Source organism: Gorilla gorilla, chromosome 2 (assembly GCF_029281585.2).
Source record: "Gorilla gorilla gorilla isolate KB3781 chromosome 2, NHGRI_mGorGor1-v2.1_pri, whole genome shotgun sequence".
Lineage (NCBI taxonomy): Eukaryota > Metazoa > Chordata > Mammalia > Primates > Hominidae > Gorilla > Gorilla gorilla.
Genome location: NC_086017.1, coordinates 14761421 through 14777307, shown reverse-complemented (window position 1 = coordinate 14777307; position 15887 = coordinate 14761421). Strand labels below are relative to the sequence as shown.

The window sequence follows — 15887 nt, the reverse complement described above, 5'->3', positions numbered from 1 at the left end:
TGGTCTTGATTTCAACCCCCGGCTATATCACCAGGGTAAGTTTGATTTGTTGGGTTTTTTTTCCAAAAAAGTCTAGCTAGAGAGGTCTGGCAACTCATGGAGCAATTGAGGTGTTTCACAGGCATGAGACCTGGAAGCCCAGGCGTTGGGCTGGGAGAAAGAGTGGCTTACAGAATTTGCCATCTGCCTGCTCTGGGACTTGTGAGAAGGGCTCGGGATTCTTATTTTATCTAGTCAAAAGCAGGCGTGGAGAGGGAGGTGATAGACCACCAGCTATTGATGCCAGGCTTCCACCTCCTGGTCCCGGCTCCTTGCACAACAGCCTGTGGCCTGGGGACAGTTATGTGCATTCCATATGCATTCAGCACAAGCAGACAATGCTCACTTTCACCTGCTGGTCCATCAGGAGACAGGGAAGGTGACATGTGAAGCAAACAGTCTTCATGGTCAGGTGGAGCCTCTGCCTGGCTAAGAAATCCCTGGGGGCAGCTTCCCTGCTGTACTCCAGACAACCAGGGAGTTCTGGCAGATTGGGATGCTTTGGGAGCTGGAGCGTGTTGAGTCAGGCGCTGGCCATCAGGAAACATCAGGACACCTCTGACAGGGAGTATCCCACAGGAATGTTGCAAATCAAGGCAAAGGAGAGAGGCAAAAATACACGACAGGGTCATTTCCCACCTTTCTCATGGAATTTTTTTTTTTTTTTTTTTTTTAAAGAAGAGCACTTGTCGAAGGAACACCCAATATTCATTCACGCACAAACACACCGGAGAGGAAGTCCAGGAAGGATGTAGAAAATAATTATGGAATGTTGCCTCCAGCAGGAATAAGACAGGATATGGCAAATCCATTAGACCTTGCTAGATTTGAAAAAGCTAGACTGCTTTGGCAAAGAGGTGCTATCCCAGCATCAATTAGCATTGCATAATAATCCTGTAAATCTTTTCTCAATGTGCCTCTCCCTCCAGCAGGCTCCCCAGACACTGCGGCCCACGGTGTCATACCTTGGTTTTCTGTCAAGTTCCAAGGACCACGATGAAAGCAGGCAGGGGAAAATATGCTTTTTACTTAACTCTGGAAAGAGGTAGAGGATGATCATGAACCCCTGGCAAGGGTTAAACAAAAATTGAACCAATATTTACCTGCCAAGTTGACTAAGCTTATTCTGATTGAATACAAAGCACATGAAAAGCTGAATGAAATTACACTGAGATTAACTGGTTTGCTTCAGCCAAGAAAGAAGGACATAGGAGTCAGCCATATCACACCAATTGAGCTATTTTAAAAAACTCAGGAGACCATCTTTCTCTTCCACAGGAAAAGAATTATTTTATTAAGTATTTTAAAACAACTACTTAACATTTACTCATAGATAAAAATATTTACAATTTTACACCTTCAGGAAGGCTCCAAAATATAAACACTGTACCTCTCCCTAGAGAAAAAAAAAATTATTCTTCTCTTCAAAAACAGGAATACATTCATTTTTTCTCACTGTGTGAATCAAGTAATTATACAAATAAACATCTGAAACATTTTCCTTTCTAATATATTTATATAATATATATTTATAACAGCTTTACAAATAAAGGCAACGACTTAATACCAAAATAAAAACAGGAAAAGAAAAAGTTAAAACACGATCAGCAATCAGGCATAGTGCATTTTGAAAAGCTGCTGCGGAGCTGGCTGGACACATCGGGAAAACAAGTACTCTGGACCAAAAATAAAACTTCTTTGAAGGAGACAGAATCCTTTTTAGCAATAAGGACACTCCATATGCCGTTGGGCAAGAGGAATTAGCCTACAGAAAGGATCTGGCGGTGCCAAGGCTTGGTTAGGCCTTTGAGAAGCTAAGCTTGGTTAAAAGGAGTTTTAGGATGGAATTGAAATCTGCTTGAAGGGAGCAGATTTTTACTCAGCTTTGTGCACTTTGGGGTGCTCGCTCAGGGTGTCCGCATCTCTCAGACCTTGGTTTGGTTCCCTGAACAGTAAGTACTAATGGTTAGGCCTAGAAACAGGTGCCAGAAACCCAGGGAACTCCTCCCTCCCTCCGGGGCAGCTCAGCTTGTACAAGGGGCCCATTTTCAGTTCCTTAGTAAGCTAATCACTACGAAAGCCTGAGTAGGGAACTACATTCTCTTTATTCCTCCGAGGCAGGGGTGGGGAGCAGACCTGCGGAAACCTCCCCAAACCACTACCGTGCTATGCCAGTGCCTGCTACCTCCCCATGTTAGCAGAAAGCTCGGTCTGACTGCTCTCTCTCCCCGTCGTCTGGTGAGTCACGTCGACAATAAAGGCAAAAGGGTGGGGTCCTAACAGCTGGTTGGGAGCTGAGCCCTGGAAAGCCGTCTTTTGAAAGTACCTTCTGATCAAAGCCACAGACCCAGCTCCCAAACTGAAGAGTGACTCACAGACCAAGACTTTGAAGCTTTTGAAAATCCAGCTGATGTGTATCAAAGGGGGCTATTCTCTGGGTGGGGAAAAGCCCAGACGTCTGCTACAATCCCCCCCCAAGTCTCCTGATGTCAAGCAATCCTTCGTGACTTCCCTATGCCAAAAGGAGCTTTAAAGTCCTATACCAACACGCAGGCACACATGTGCACGCACACGCACATACATACATACACACACACACACACACACACACACCCTGAATCTTCTCTCCATGCCTCAGATTATCTCAGTATACACAATGCAACAATCTTGCAGCATTCACAAAAACTTTTTTGTTGTTTTTTAGGAAGTAGCGAGGAAGGAAAGCAAAGCAGCAGGATCCCCTGGAGAGTTTAGTCTTTGGTTTCTAAGTTTAAAGGGGGAATTGGCTTCAGAGCTTGGAGCAAGACAGAAGAGTCGACGGACGGATGAGCTGGCAAGGGGGAAGGGAGTCTCTGGGGCATGAGCAAGGGAGCCGAGATCTTGTCTGGGTTCATGAAGCTAGAGAGGGCTGCGGCAGAGGCGTTGAGGCCTGGGTATAGCACTGGCACTGAGGTGGGATACCAGCACTTCTCCAGCATGGGCAGGTAGGCAGTCGCTGAAGGTGGGATCAGGTAGAAGGGCAGGCAGAAAGGAGGCTGGTGTGGGTGTGGGCCCAGGAACGGGGAGCTGATCAGGTCACTGCTAGTGAAGTGGCCTTCATCATCCGAAAGCTGCATCCGGTTCTTTTTTGTGGGGGGTTCTTCGGATTCTTGCTTAATTGCGCCGATCCTTTCTCCCATGGTGAACCTGCGTCCGTGGTCACTTTTGAAGCACGGCTGCTCACTGCGCAAGTCTCCCTTCTCCGATTCTCCTCCATAGCCACTGTCTGTGTCCGTGTCGCTGCCGCTCTGCTCCCCACTCGAGTGAGCGAAAGTCCGCTGGATGACTGGCACGCAGTTTTTCCCAGGACCTTCCGAGCCTTTGGCCGGAGAGCTGGGTTTTTCCTTGAAGTCCATCACTTTGGGAGCTGGGTCTGATGGCTTCCTGGAGGTACCACCCTGCAGCAGCTCCGAGACCACCCGGTGGAGGTGGGTGACAAGCTGCGAAGACTTCAGGTCCCGAGTGTTCTCGTGCTTGGCCAGATACTGAAGCACCTCCCGGGCACATGTCTGGAAACCTGAGCAGAACATCTCTTGACCTGTTTCGACATTTCTCCCTGACAGCTCACCTGGGGAAAGAAAAATCCGAAGGAAAACGTTTCAGAAGGCCTGTGGCGCACCTGGAACCTATACTCCAAAAAACCAGGTGCTTTAGTTTTTGTTAAAAAAAAACGCATTTACTGATTTGTGTTCCCAACTCCAAAAGTAGTATGCTCAGACAAGAATTACACTGAAAAGTATAAATAATTAAAATAATCCATATACTAACACTCAGATAAAATATGATTTTTAATGGTTGCATAATATCCTATCATGGAAATGGACCATAATTAATATGAGATGAGCTGTTTCCCCTCTTTTGGATTGTATAGGTGGTTTGTGAGTTTTCCATGTAAGCGAGGCAGCAAAGAACATTCTGATGTATTTATAAACCTAAGAGTCAATGCATACAACATTGCACCGTGGCAAAATGGGCAGAGGCCAGATAGTTATAAAATGAGGAAAAGAATGAAGAAACAATAATCACCTAAACTTATTTTCAATGATTTGTAAAAGTTGCAGTCATGCTGTGACCTTTAATTAGGCTATTTCTATGTCTTCTCCACATATTCTATCCATGATCCTCAAGACATTAGGTATGACCATCTTCCTATTTTGAATGAGGAAACAGGCAGAAGCACTTGCTGGCTTTTTGCAATTTTCATCATACGAGCCTTCGAGAGGAAGGCAGACAAGAATGAAATGAGGGAGTGGGTAGAATAATTCTCCCCAGTCTGTACAGTATTATTTGGAAGAAGTGAGACTAGAAGGTTAGAAGGTGACTCCGATTATCTGGAAGTCAGTAGAAACGAATGATGAAACTTCAGTGGTTTCGCTAGATTGTGCAATTCACCAAGATACCTAGTGGCTATTCAGGGAACCACATGAAATGCAGGAAAAACTCCTGCTGTATCCTGCCAGGATCACACCACACACCAAGTGACAAGGAAGCAAAGAAACAGGAAAACGCTGGGGCATACCCACGATTTCTTCTCCAATGAAAGAGGGCTAAGAAGACCAACTGTAAAACACCCACAATGCAAATTATAGGTGCCTTGGCATTTTAAAAGGGAGTAGGGAAATCTCCCAGAACCCAGAGACTCTCAAGCTAAAATGCCACAGGAATATCTTATCATTTCACTAATACGTATTCATGCCAGGTGGCACACTGCATTTCAAATGAAAAGTCTGACCTTTTAGGAAAGATAAAACTGCATCTCCCCCAATGAACGTGCATAAGCAATTTGTTGCAGTAATGTTTATTACATCAGATGTTGAGCCCACAGGCTCTCTATTTGCACTCAAACTCTTAAAGAGAGGATAGCCAGAATCAGCACTCACCAGCTTGTAAACCACTCTGCAGGGCAATGATTTTCTGCTGCTGCTGATCAATTAGGTTTGTTAGTGCTTTCACATGCTTCAAGGTAAGTTCAAGAACCACTGCTTTTTCCAAGTGACCCAAAGTCTGGAAGGAAAAGAGCCTTAGTCAGCGGTGAGGTCAGAGAAGTCCCACCTTTGGGACATTTATTAGCAATGAGAAAAGAAAAAAAAAAGTGGAATAGTCTTTCCTGGTTGGCTGTTTTAAGTCTGTAGGTCATGCTTTTAAAAAGATAGACAGATACACTCATATATGTGTGTGTGTGTGTGTGTATATATATATATATAATATATATATAATTAAAGAAGTTTAAAAAAACGGGTGCCACCTATCTTTGGAGGCATTTTGGAAGCTGCAACTACCTCAGGAAAATCCTTTGACAGATAAATTTCTCCAGCAGCCTCTGCCGACCTTAACTCAGGGGAATCCAGAGATAACATTTTCCTGCAGTGGTGTCAACTCAGAGAGGGACCTCTATTATGTCTGGCAGCCAAGAGGCTTTCCCTACTTCTTTCCTTACACCCTTTCAGAACTTCCAGCTCATCCAGGCTTTTTTGTTCCTCCCGAAATACTATTTTTTTTTTCCATTTCCCCAACCAAAGGCTGCGAAGTAGCCGAGGGCTACTGTCAAGAAAGGACAGGCCGTAAAAATCACACACCAAAGCAAGTCCCCTTATTTAACAACAACAACAAAAAAGGTGGGGGGAGTGGTAAGCGGAAGGGGTAAATAAAATGTGTGTGTTTCTTGGCTTGTTCCTTTAAGTGAGAAAAACTAGGGAATCCTGAAAATCACCAGAAGTTAAACTCCTGAAAAGGAAGGCCAGTTGGTGTTGGAGCCAACTTGGAGAGGTCCAAGTGGTTCTCGCCTCATTTGCATGAGTCAGCCAGAAAACGCCAGGACTGTGGAGGAGGACCCCACCGCAGAGCCACCCGCCAGCTCTGATCCGCCAGTCTGGTCTGCAGTTCCCCGCGGAACCTGCAGGCGGCGAGTGACCCGCCCGCCCTCTGGGCAAAGGACTGGGTTGGAAAGGGGCCAGCTTCTCACTTACTGTAAGTTTGAGATGTTCGGGTAGGAGATCCTTCAGCTGGGCGATGCACTCGTTAATCCGGTCACGTCTCTTTTTCTCGATGAGCCGGTGCGGCAGTTTGTAGGTCTCCTGCAAGACGCACGGGGAGGCGGTGGGCGCTTGGGGTAGGAGATGAGAAGCCTATCCTCCCAGCCCCGCAGCAGCAGTCCGGCAGAGGAGGAGAGTAGCACCCAGAACCATCATCTGCCCTTTCTTTTCCAAGTCACTCAGAAGAGGCACCGAGCCCACACCCTGCATCCCCTCGCCAACCTCAAAGCGAGAAAACTTTTCTTGGAAACTCAGCGCGCGCGAGGGGCTGAGCGCAGGGTCCCTAGGGGTGCACTTGCTTACCTTGCTGTCCTCGCTCCGCTTTATTCCCCGTCTTGACTTGTACACTTGGTACATGTGGGCAGGGTACATCCTGCAGGAAGAGAGACCAGGAAGGGTCGTGACTGCTTGCGCACGGCTGCAGGCGTTCTGCCGGGCAAGAACCTCCCGGTGCGCCCGGAGCTGCTCCAAGTTGAGAGTGGCGCATAACATGGGGCTGGAGTTGAGGCTTGAAGGGCCAAGGAGTGCCAACTTACCCTGGTAGGTCTCCGTGCTCCAGTCCCGGTGCTTTGGGCAGGCAGGCGGGGGGTGGTTGCGCGCTGGGGATCCGCTCCATGGCGCGGCGAGCTGGGGCTACTGCGCGCTCCTGTCTGCACTAGCGGAGCGTCTGGATGAGGACTGTCCTGGAGAGGGCTTCGGGGGTCTCTCCGCAGATGTTCCTCTGAGTCTGAGCTCTTTGAAATCCCCTGGGCTGCTGGAATCTTCGGCTTTGAGATGCAGCTTCAGTTGGGGGCGTGCATGGCCCGGTGTCCCCGCGGCCTCTGGCTCCGACTCAGCGCACAGACTGGCGGTGTGTGCTCCCTGCGCGGTCTGCGCCGTGCGAGCCAAGTGAATGAGAAGTGGGGCGGGCGGGGAGGCGGGAGGGAGCGGGTGGGGGGGGGCGGTTAGGGCGGAGTGGGGGGGGTGGGGGGCAAGCCGAGGAGTAATGGAGAGGCTGCGGGCTGGGTTAAATGGGAGCGAGTGGGTGGGTTGGAGCTACGTGTTCTACCCTGTGACTCCAGGCACGTCTGGCCACTGCCGGGGAGGGAAGGAGCGACCTGCCCGCCCTCCCCCGGCTTCATCACATGAGTCTCACGTGTTGGACAACGCTCCGGCGGCTGCTAGGGAGCCCCCACCCCCAGCCCCGGCCCCCAGGTGTCTGCGGCTGCGGCCGCCTTTCCCCGAAGAGGGGGTGGCAGCACGACCTGGGTCCTGCCCAGTTGGGTGGGGGGCGCGGAAGCTGGAAGGGACGGGGGTGCTGGGGGAGGGGGAGAAGTTGGTAACGTGGGCGAACCTGCCCCAGGGAAATGAAGTAAGTTCCCGTCTCCTGGGAGGGAACGGGGGAGGACGGATCCGCCCGCGTCTGACTCAAGCCGGGAGAGGAATATCCCCTTGCTAGCTCCAGCCCAGCCCTCTTCCTCCTCCCCCGCCCGGCCCGCTTGGAGGAACCGGCGCGCAGCGGAGGGAGTCGCCCGGCCCCCCAGCCTTCCCCAGAGGCTGGGGTTTCTTTCCGTCCTGGCTTCCCTGCCCCCACTGCTCACCCTCGCGTCCAGGAATTGCCCGCCTTGGGGAGGGACCGAGGGGCGGGGCGGATGTCACCCCATGGGAAGCGGGCCGACGGCCAAGCGCAGGGGCAGCTGAGGCTGCCGCCGAGCACGCCGCGCGCACCTGACCGTGGAGGGTGTGAGCCGAGGGCCCCTCGCTCCCAGGAGCTCCGCTCCTGGGCACAACCTGCGGGCGGGCGGGCACCCGGTTGCGCAGCCCCCTGGGTGCCCCAGTGTCACCCCCTTCCTCCCGGCCAGTCAAGCACAGAAAGATACCGGGCGCGGTGCCCGGCGTTCCCTCCCTCCTCTGCCCCCTCCGGAGCAGAGGCGCCCGGGTCGCCTCCCCTCCGGCTGCAGCGTTACACAACCGCGGCGGCGGCGCCTGCCCTGCAGCAGCGCAGGGCGTGACGCTTCACGTGGCCGGGCTCAGGTCGTAGCACCGCGGACCGCGAGCCTCTCCGCGCTGACCCAGGGACTGAGACCCCGGGGACGTGGTGTGCCAGCCCGGATTGGCCCTCTCCCTGCCTGTTGGGAAGTTCGGCGGCGCTGTTTGCGGTCTGCACCCAGGGCAGGAGGGATGAGAGAGACAAGAAAAAAAACCGCCTGTTACAGTGAAATCTTAGCAATCATGCAGTCGACACATATTTCTTGAGCCCCCTACTCTGTGCCAGGCGCTGTACTTGTTGATGAATCCGACACGGATCCTGCCCTTGAACTTACAGAACCTCTAGGAAGAGGTTAAATTGAGCAATAAGGGAAAGGCAGCCCTGGGAAAATTGTATCGAGGCCACTGGCTAACAGAGGGGAAAAAAAATGAGAACTTGTGTTGCTTTGTGTTTTGTTTTTAATTTAATTGTAACCGAGATGCCTAGGTAGAGAAGCGGGGGAGAAGCTAACCCAAAGCCCCAAGCCCGGGGCGGAAAGACCTCCTCCAGCGGCCCCAGATCTCTGCAATCTCACTTAGGCTGCCGGAGGGCCCCACCCACCTCCCCCGGAAAAGTCCGGGCTCTGTGACCTTCTCACTCAGCCGGGAGCAGGGAAAACAGCTGAAACTCCAATCCCGCGGTGTGAGCAGCGCTGATACAGACAGAGGAGGGAGCCAGTGGAAACTCATGACTAAAATAAGGCCTGGCTGGGGATTTCACTGACCTCTGCGCTCCCCTGCCCTGCAAGTTCGGGGAGTTGAGAGATGACTGTAAGCCTTTCCCACTGCGCTTCGGGTCAGTCACTCCACTGCTGAGTGACCTGGCTGTGGGAAGGATTGAAAAAAAAAATGGGGTCACTGCTGAGACTGGGTGAAGAGTAGTAGCCTCGGGTGCAGTTAGGGGGTCAGTCTTAACTGGCAGTGTCCTTGACGACCTAGAGAACTGGCATTCACAAGTTGACCAAACTGGGAGTGTATTTCCTTCAGGTCGCCCTGGAGAGCTCCCACTTCCTGTTTCTATTTCACAAGCGTCAAACTCTTTAGCAAGTGTGAGAAATGCCTCCTTTTCTAACTGCTAACTGGCGTGACCTCACTTCGGGGCTCAGAGATCCCTCCCTGCCAGAATGGACTTTTGCTGGCCAAAGGCGGGGACCGGAGTCCGCCCTGGAAACGCGCTTTCGATCTTGGGCGACCTGCTTCATTGTGTGATTTTAATAAGGATGAAGAGCTGTCATGACTGCGTCAAAACCACGGTTCCAGCAGGAAATAAGCACTGGGAGAGGACAGGACACATACCCCCTTCCGCTGACACCCCCCACCCGATGGCAGGAGTGAGCCCACACCTTGCAGCTTCCATGGCTCATGGCTCATGACAATATCATTCTTAAAATTCTTTGAGTTTATCAATACATTTTGCCCTTACCTGCCCTACAACTGTAAATAACAAAATGTATGCATTTCCTACTTTTTATTTGTTCCGAATGTATTCTCAAGCTTCAAGAACTGTTCACATCCTACCAGACTTCCACCGTATCAGGATTAAAAAAACAAAACAAAACTCTGTTATTCTCTCCATAGCTTATGGCTTTTAAAAAATAATAATTTGAACAAACAATTCCTACGTGGCATAGATCTTTCCATCCTGGAGAATGTTACTATTTCAGTCTGTCATCTTTTGTAGATATTAAAAACCTTTCGTATGTCAATTTCTTTGCTCCTCACCACCACCTTTTAGGCAGGTACTACTAGTATTAGCTCGATGCATTTAACACGTATGTATTGTTACTCAATGCCAGACACTGAAATAGGCCCTAGGGATGTATAACATATTCTGTTTGGAAAATTGAGGCTCAAGAAGGCTAAATAACCTGCCCCAGGTTATATAGTCTGGGATTCAGTCTGAGACAAGCCCCCAGGTTTGTTGGACTCCAAAGCTTGTGCTCTTAATCACTATACTTACGGTTGCCTGGTAGGGTTGTTTGGGTTGTGCACCGCTCAACTCCAGGGGGAGCTATTCACATTGCAGTCTGTGTGAGAGCACCCTCTGGAGTTGTGCAATGTGGCGCTGAGCAGCTGCACTGGGTAATCCTGCCATTTTGTAGCCGTCCCTGCTGTTTTGTCTCTTCTAAGTGGGGAGAGAACATAATTTCGTACAAGAGAAAGATGGGGTCTTTCTCTTCTTTCCTATTGGGACTCAGCATCTTGGGGGCCTTACACTGTGCGCTGAATGAGTCTATACTGTTACTATCTATAGTAACTCCCGGGCCCTTCCTGTGCAAGAATTTAGAACCCCAAGCTCCCCTATACATCCCCACAACTTGCTTGCTCAGGTATCACTTTTTACCTGCTTATGAAGCCTCAAAAACTTTTGTCTCAGCTCACAGTAAGAAATACATTTTACATCATGTCTCAATACACACACGTATGTCTTTACACACATCTTAAGTATATTTAAGCATAGGGCAGCCAAAGCTTGGTTGGGCTATAGCAATAAGTGACCGCTACCCTCTCTCCTATACTCCTGAGTAACCATTGCTCTCTTAAAAAAGAAAAAAGAAAAAATTGAGCCACTTAGAAAGAAGTCAATCAGGCCGAGTGTGGTGGCTCATGCCTGTAATCCCAGCACTTTAGGAGGCCAAGGCGGGCGGATCATCTGACGTCAGGAGTTCGAGACCACTCTGGCCAACATGGTAAAACCCCAGCTTTACTAAAAATACCAAAAATTAGCCGGACATAGTGACGGGCACCTGTAATCCCAGCTACTTAGGAGGCTGAGATAGGAGAATTGCTTGAACCCAAGAGGCAGAGGTTGTAGTGAGTGAGCCGAGATCACACCATTGCACTCCACCTTGGGCAACAAGAGCAAAACTCCGTCTCAGGGAAAAAAAAAAAAAAAAAAAAGTCCAATGCATTTCAGACAAAAATTTCACAGAACAACATTTCACTCTTATTATATACATTCTGATATTTTCTAGTTTAGTCTCATCTGTTTTATTAAAAGTATTCAGGTCATGACTTACTAAGTTGATCTCACCACTCACCAGTGGATCATGACCTGAAATTTAAAAACTTGCCTGTGGGGCACAGTGGCTCACGCCTGTAATCCTAGCACTTTGGGAGGCCAAATCAGGTGGATCATGAGGTCAGGAGTTGGTGGATCATGAGGTCAGGAGTTCAAGACCAGCCTAGCAAATATGGTAAAACCCCATCTCTACTAAGAAAATTAAAAAATTAGCTGGGCATGGCGGTGCATGCCTGTAGTCCCAGCTACTTGGGAGGCTGAGGCAGGAGAATCACTTGAACCAAGGAGGCAGAGGTTGCATTGAGCCAAGATCATGCCACTGTACTCCAACCTGGGCGACAGGGTGAGACTCCTTCTCAAAATAAATAAAAAATAAAAACTTGCCTTACTCTAGAGATAGTGTTGTATTTCTGGCTTGGCCCCACCAGAAAGAGATCAGTGGCATCTGCACACTTGAAGATCTTCCAAATAATTTATAAAAATGTTAAATAAAATTGCTGATCCTGGTTGGACTCAATGGTATAGAGGTCTCCATTCAGGAAAACATCTGTTAATTCCTACCTTTGTTCCCTATTTATAATCAACCTTCTCATTTTCTGCTGTTTTAAAAAATAACGGCATTTAATTCTTTAATTGAGAGGTAAACATAAAATACAGATCTTAAATGTTTGGTGCATTATTTTTGGTAAATGTACACCTATGTAGCCACTGCCCCACACAAGATACAGAACATTTTTATCACCCCAGCAAGTTTCTTTATATCATTTTCCAATCAATCCCCCAACGCCCACAATGACTTTCTGATTTCTATCACTATAGATGAACTTTGTCCATTATTGAGATTCGTATAAATGAATATACTCTTCAAAGTTTCTGTCAATATAGTATTGAGATTCTACCATATTAGCACATGTATTAGAATTTTGTTCTTTTTTTATTGCTGAGTGTATTTCATCATACACATATAGCACAGTTTATCTAGTTCCCTGTTAATGGATATTCAGGTTGCTTCCAGTTTGGGGCTGTTATGAATGAAGCTGCTATCAACATTCATGTACAAGTTCTTTTGTGAACGTATGTTCTCATTTATGTTGGATAAATATTAGGAGTGGAATTCTTGGGTCACAGATTAAATATATGTGAACTTTATTATAAATTGCCAAACAGATCTCCAAAGAGGTGTTACCATTTTACAATACCACCAAAAATGTATGAGAATTCCAGCTGCTCCACATCCTCACTAACATTTAGGGTAGACAGATTTTTAAATTTTAGCCATTCTAATGGGTATGAAATAATATTTTATTGTCATTTTAATTTGCATTTCCCTGATAATGAAGTTGAGCACTTTTTCATATGCTTATTGGCCATCGGTATATCTTATTTTCTGAAGTATTTGTCCACATCTTTTGCTTAGTTTTTAAATTGGATTACTTACCTTTATAATTGTTGTATATAGAAATACAATCCAATTTTCTATATTGACCTTGTATCCTGCAACTTTGCCATCATATTGTTGACTTTTAGGAGTTCTTTATATATTCTAATTACAAGTGCTTTGTCAGAAACACGATTTTATTAATGATGTCCTTTATGAGTAGAATTTTTAGTTTTGGTAGAGTCCAATTTATCAGTATTTTCTTTTACAGCTTGTGTGTGGGTCTTTATCAAAAAATTTTGCATGACTCAAGTCAGAAAGATACTATATTTTTCTCTAGAAACTTTATAGATAAGATTTTTGTACTTAGGTCTGTGATCTGTCTCAAAAGAATTTTTTGCTTACAGAGTGAAAGAAGAGTCAAGATTCAGTTTTATGTTCCAGCAATACTTAACAAGACTTTCCCTTCCCAATCGGATTTACTTCACCACTTTGTTGAAAATCAATCAACCATATCCGTGTGGTTCTATTTATATACTTTCTATTTTGTTTCATTGGTCTGTTTGTCTGGGTTTCACCAATACCACACTATCTTGATGATTACTGGAGCTTTACAGAAATCTTAAAATTGGATGATGTAAATCTTCCAACTTTGTTCTTTTTAAAGATTGTTTTGGCACGCCTGTAATGCCAGTTCTTTGGGAGGCTGAGGTGGGCAGATCACATGAGGTGAGGAGTGAGAGACCAGCCTGGCCGACATGGTAAAACCCAGTCTCTGCTAAAAATACAAAAATTAGTCGGTCATGGTGGTGGGCACCTGTAATCCCAGCTACTCAGGGGGCTGAGGCAGGAGAATCACTTGAACCCAGGAGGCGGAGGCTGCAGTCAGCCAAGATCACACCACTGCACTCCAGCCTGAGCGAGATCATCTAAAAAAAAAAGATTGTTTTGACTATTTTAGGTTCTTTGCATTACCATATAAATTTTAGATTCAGCTTTTTTCTTTCTTCAAAGAAGCTTGCTAGAATTTCTATGGGAATTGCATCATATCTGTAGATCAGCTTAGGAAAACTGAACATTTAAACAATATTATGCCTTCTTATCTATGAATATGGTATAGCTTTCCATTTTTTTATGTCATCTTCATTTCTTTCAGCAATATTTGTAGTTTTCTATGGAGAGGTCTTACACATCTTTTGTTAGATCTGTTCCTAGCTATTTGATTTTTTTAAATATGCCTGTAAATTTTAAAACATTTCCCAATTGTTTATTGAGTGTATATAGAAATGCAGTCAATTTTTGTATCTACAACCTTGCTAAATTCATTTATTAGTTTGAGTAGTATTTTTGGTAGGGTTCTTCACATACGCAAACATGTTGTTTGTGAACAATGACAGCTTTACTTCTTTTCTGATCTTTTAAATTTCTTTTTTGCTGTAATACTTTATCAGGATAATGCTGGTCTTATAAAACAAGTTGAGAAATATTACTTCTTTTCTGAAGGAGCTTGTGTAGGATTGGTAATATTTCTTCCTTAAATGGAGAAGCCACCTGAGCCTGAAGTTTTCTTTGGGGGAAAGATTTTTACTATGAATATAATTTTATTAACAGATATTAGGCTATTTAGTTTTTAATTTCTTCTTTCATTAGTTTTGTTCATTTGTGTTTTTTAAGAAATTTGTCTATTTCACTTAAATTTGCCAATATATTGGTATAAAGTTTTATCAGTTTCAGTGTTTATAGTCAGTAGTGATAAACCCCTTTTCACTCCTTTTAAAAATTTTTGTTAATGTATGTATTTTTCTTGATTATCTTGCTAAGGGGCCTATCAATTTTATTACACTTTACAAAGATCAAAATTTTGATATTATTGATTTTCTCTATTGTTTGTTCATCTTATATTTCATTAATTTTCTTTTTTTCTTTTTTTTTTACTTATTTTGGATTTAATTTGCTCTACTTTTTCTGGTTTCTTGTGATGCAAGGTAATGTGATTTTAAACTTTTCTTCTTGTTACTTACTTTTATTTTTTATTTTTTATTATACTTTAAGTTCTAGGGTACGTGTGCACAACGTGCAGGTTTGTTACATATATATACATGTGCCAGGTTGGTGTGCTGCACCCATTAACTCGTCATTTACATTAGGTATTTCTCCTAATACTATCCCTCCCCGCTCCCCCCACCCCACAACAGGCCCCAGTGTGTGATGTTCCCTGCCCTGTGTCTGTGTGTTCTCATTCAATTCCCACCTATGAGTGAGAACATGCGGTGTTTGGTTTTTTGTCCTTGCCATAGTTTGCTGAGAATGATGATTTCCAGCTTCATCCATGTCCCTACAAAGGACATGAACTCGTCATTTTTTATGGCTGCATAGTATTCCATGGTGTATATGTGCCACATTTTCTTAATCCAGTCTACCATTGCTGGACATTTGGATTGGTTCCAAGTCTTTGCTATTGTGAATAGTGCCTCAGTAGACATATGCATGCATGTGTCTTTATAGCAGCATGATGTATAATCCTTTGGGTATATACCCAGTAATGGGATGGCTGGGTCAAATGGTATTTCTAGTTCTAGATCCCTGAGGAATCACCACACCGACTTCCACAATGGTTGAACTAGTTTACAGTCCCACCAACAGTGTAAAAGTGTTCCTATTTCTTCACATCCTCTCCAGCACCTGTTGTTTCCTGACTTTTTAATGATCGCCATTCTAACTGGTGTGAGATGGTATCTCATTGTGGTTTTGATTTGCATTTCTCTGATGGCCAGTGATGATGAGAATTTTTTCATGTGTCTTTTGGCTACATGAATGTCTTCTTTTGAGAAGTGTCTGTTCTATCCTTTGCCCACTTTTTGATGGGGTTGTTTGTTTTTTTCTCGTAAATTTGTTTGAGTTCATTGTAGATTCTGGATATTAGCCCTTTGTCAGATGAGTAGATTGCAAAAATTTTCTCCCATTCTGTAGGTTGCCTATTCACTCTGATGGTAGTTTCTTTTGCTGTGCAGAAGCTCTTTAGTTTAATGAGATCCCATTTGTCAATTTTGTCTTTTGTTGCCATTGCTTTTGGTGTTTTAGACATGAAGTCCTTGCCCATGCCTATGTCCTGAATGGTATTGCCTAGGTTTTCTTCTAGGGTTTTTATGGTTTTAGGTCTAACATGTAAGTCTTTAATCCATCTTGAATTAATTTTTGTATAAGGTGTAAGGAAAGGATCCAGTTTCAGCTTTCTACATATGGCTAGCCAGTTTTCCCAGCACCATTTATTAAATAAGGAATCCCTTCCCCATTGCTTGTTTTTCTCAGGTTTGTCAGAGATCAGATAGTTGTAGATATGCGGCATTATTTCTGAGGGCTCTGTTCTGTT

At 45.6% G+C, this 15887-nt stretch overlaps 1 protein-coding gene and 1 long non-coding RNA gene across 2 annotated transcripts in view; one reads left to right on the top strand and one right to left on the bottom strand.

Annotated features, from left to right (window-relative positions):
• Positions 1–1303: 1303 nt before the first annotated feature.
• Positions 1304–7182, bottom strand: BHLHE40 (basic helix-loop-helix family member e40). The gene is made up of 5 exons (XM_004033525.5): positions 6647–7182; positions 6414–6483; positions 6045–6152; positions 4959–5082; positions 1304–3646 (listed from the first exon to the last, which is right to left on the bottom strand). Exons 1-5 carry the CDS (start codon positions 6724–6726, stop codon positions 2790–2792), a joined length of 1239 nt encoding a protein of 412 aa, XP_004033573.1. The 5' UTR covers positions 6727–7182; the 3' UTR covers positions 1304–2789.
• The window catches only part of LOC134758024 (uncharacterized), a 77049-nt gene continuing 67621 nt past the window's right edge, over positions 6460–15887 (top strand). Inside the window, exon 1 of the long non-coding RNA XR_010132739.1 lies at positions 6460–6650. This is a non-coding gene — a long non-coding RNA (uncharacterized lncRNA). The remainder of the gene's footprint in view (positions 6651–15887) is intronic.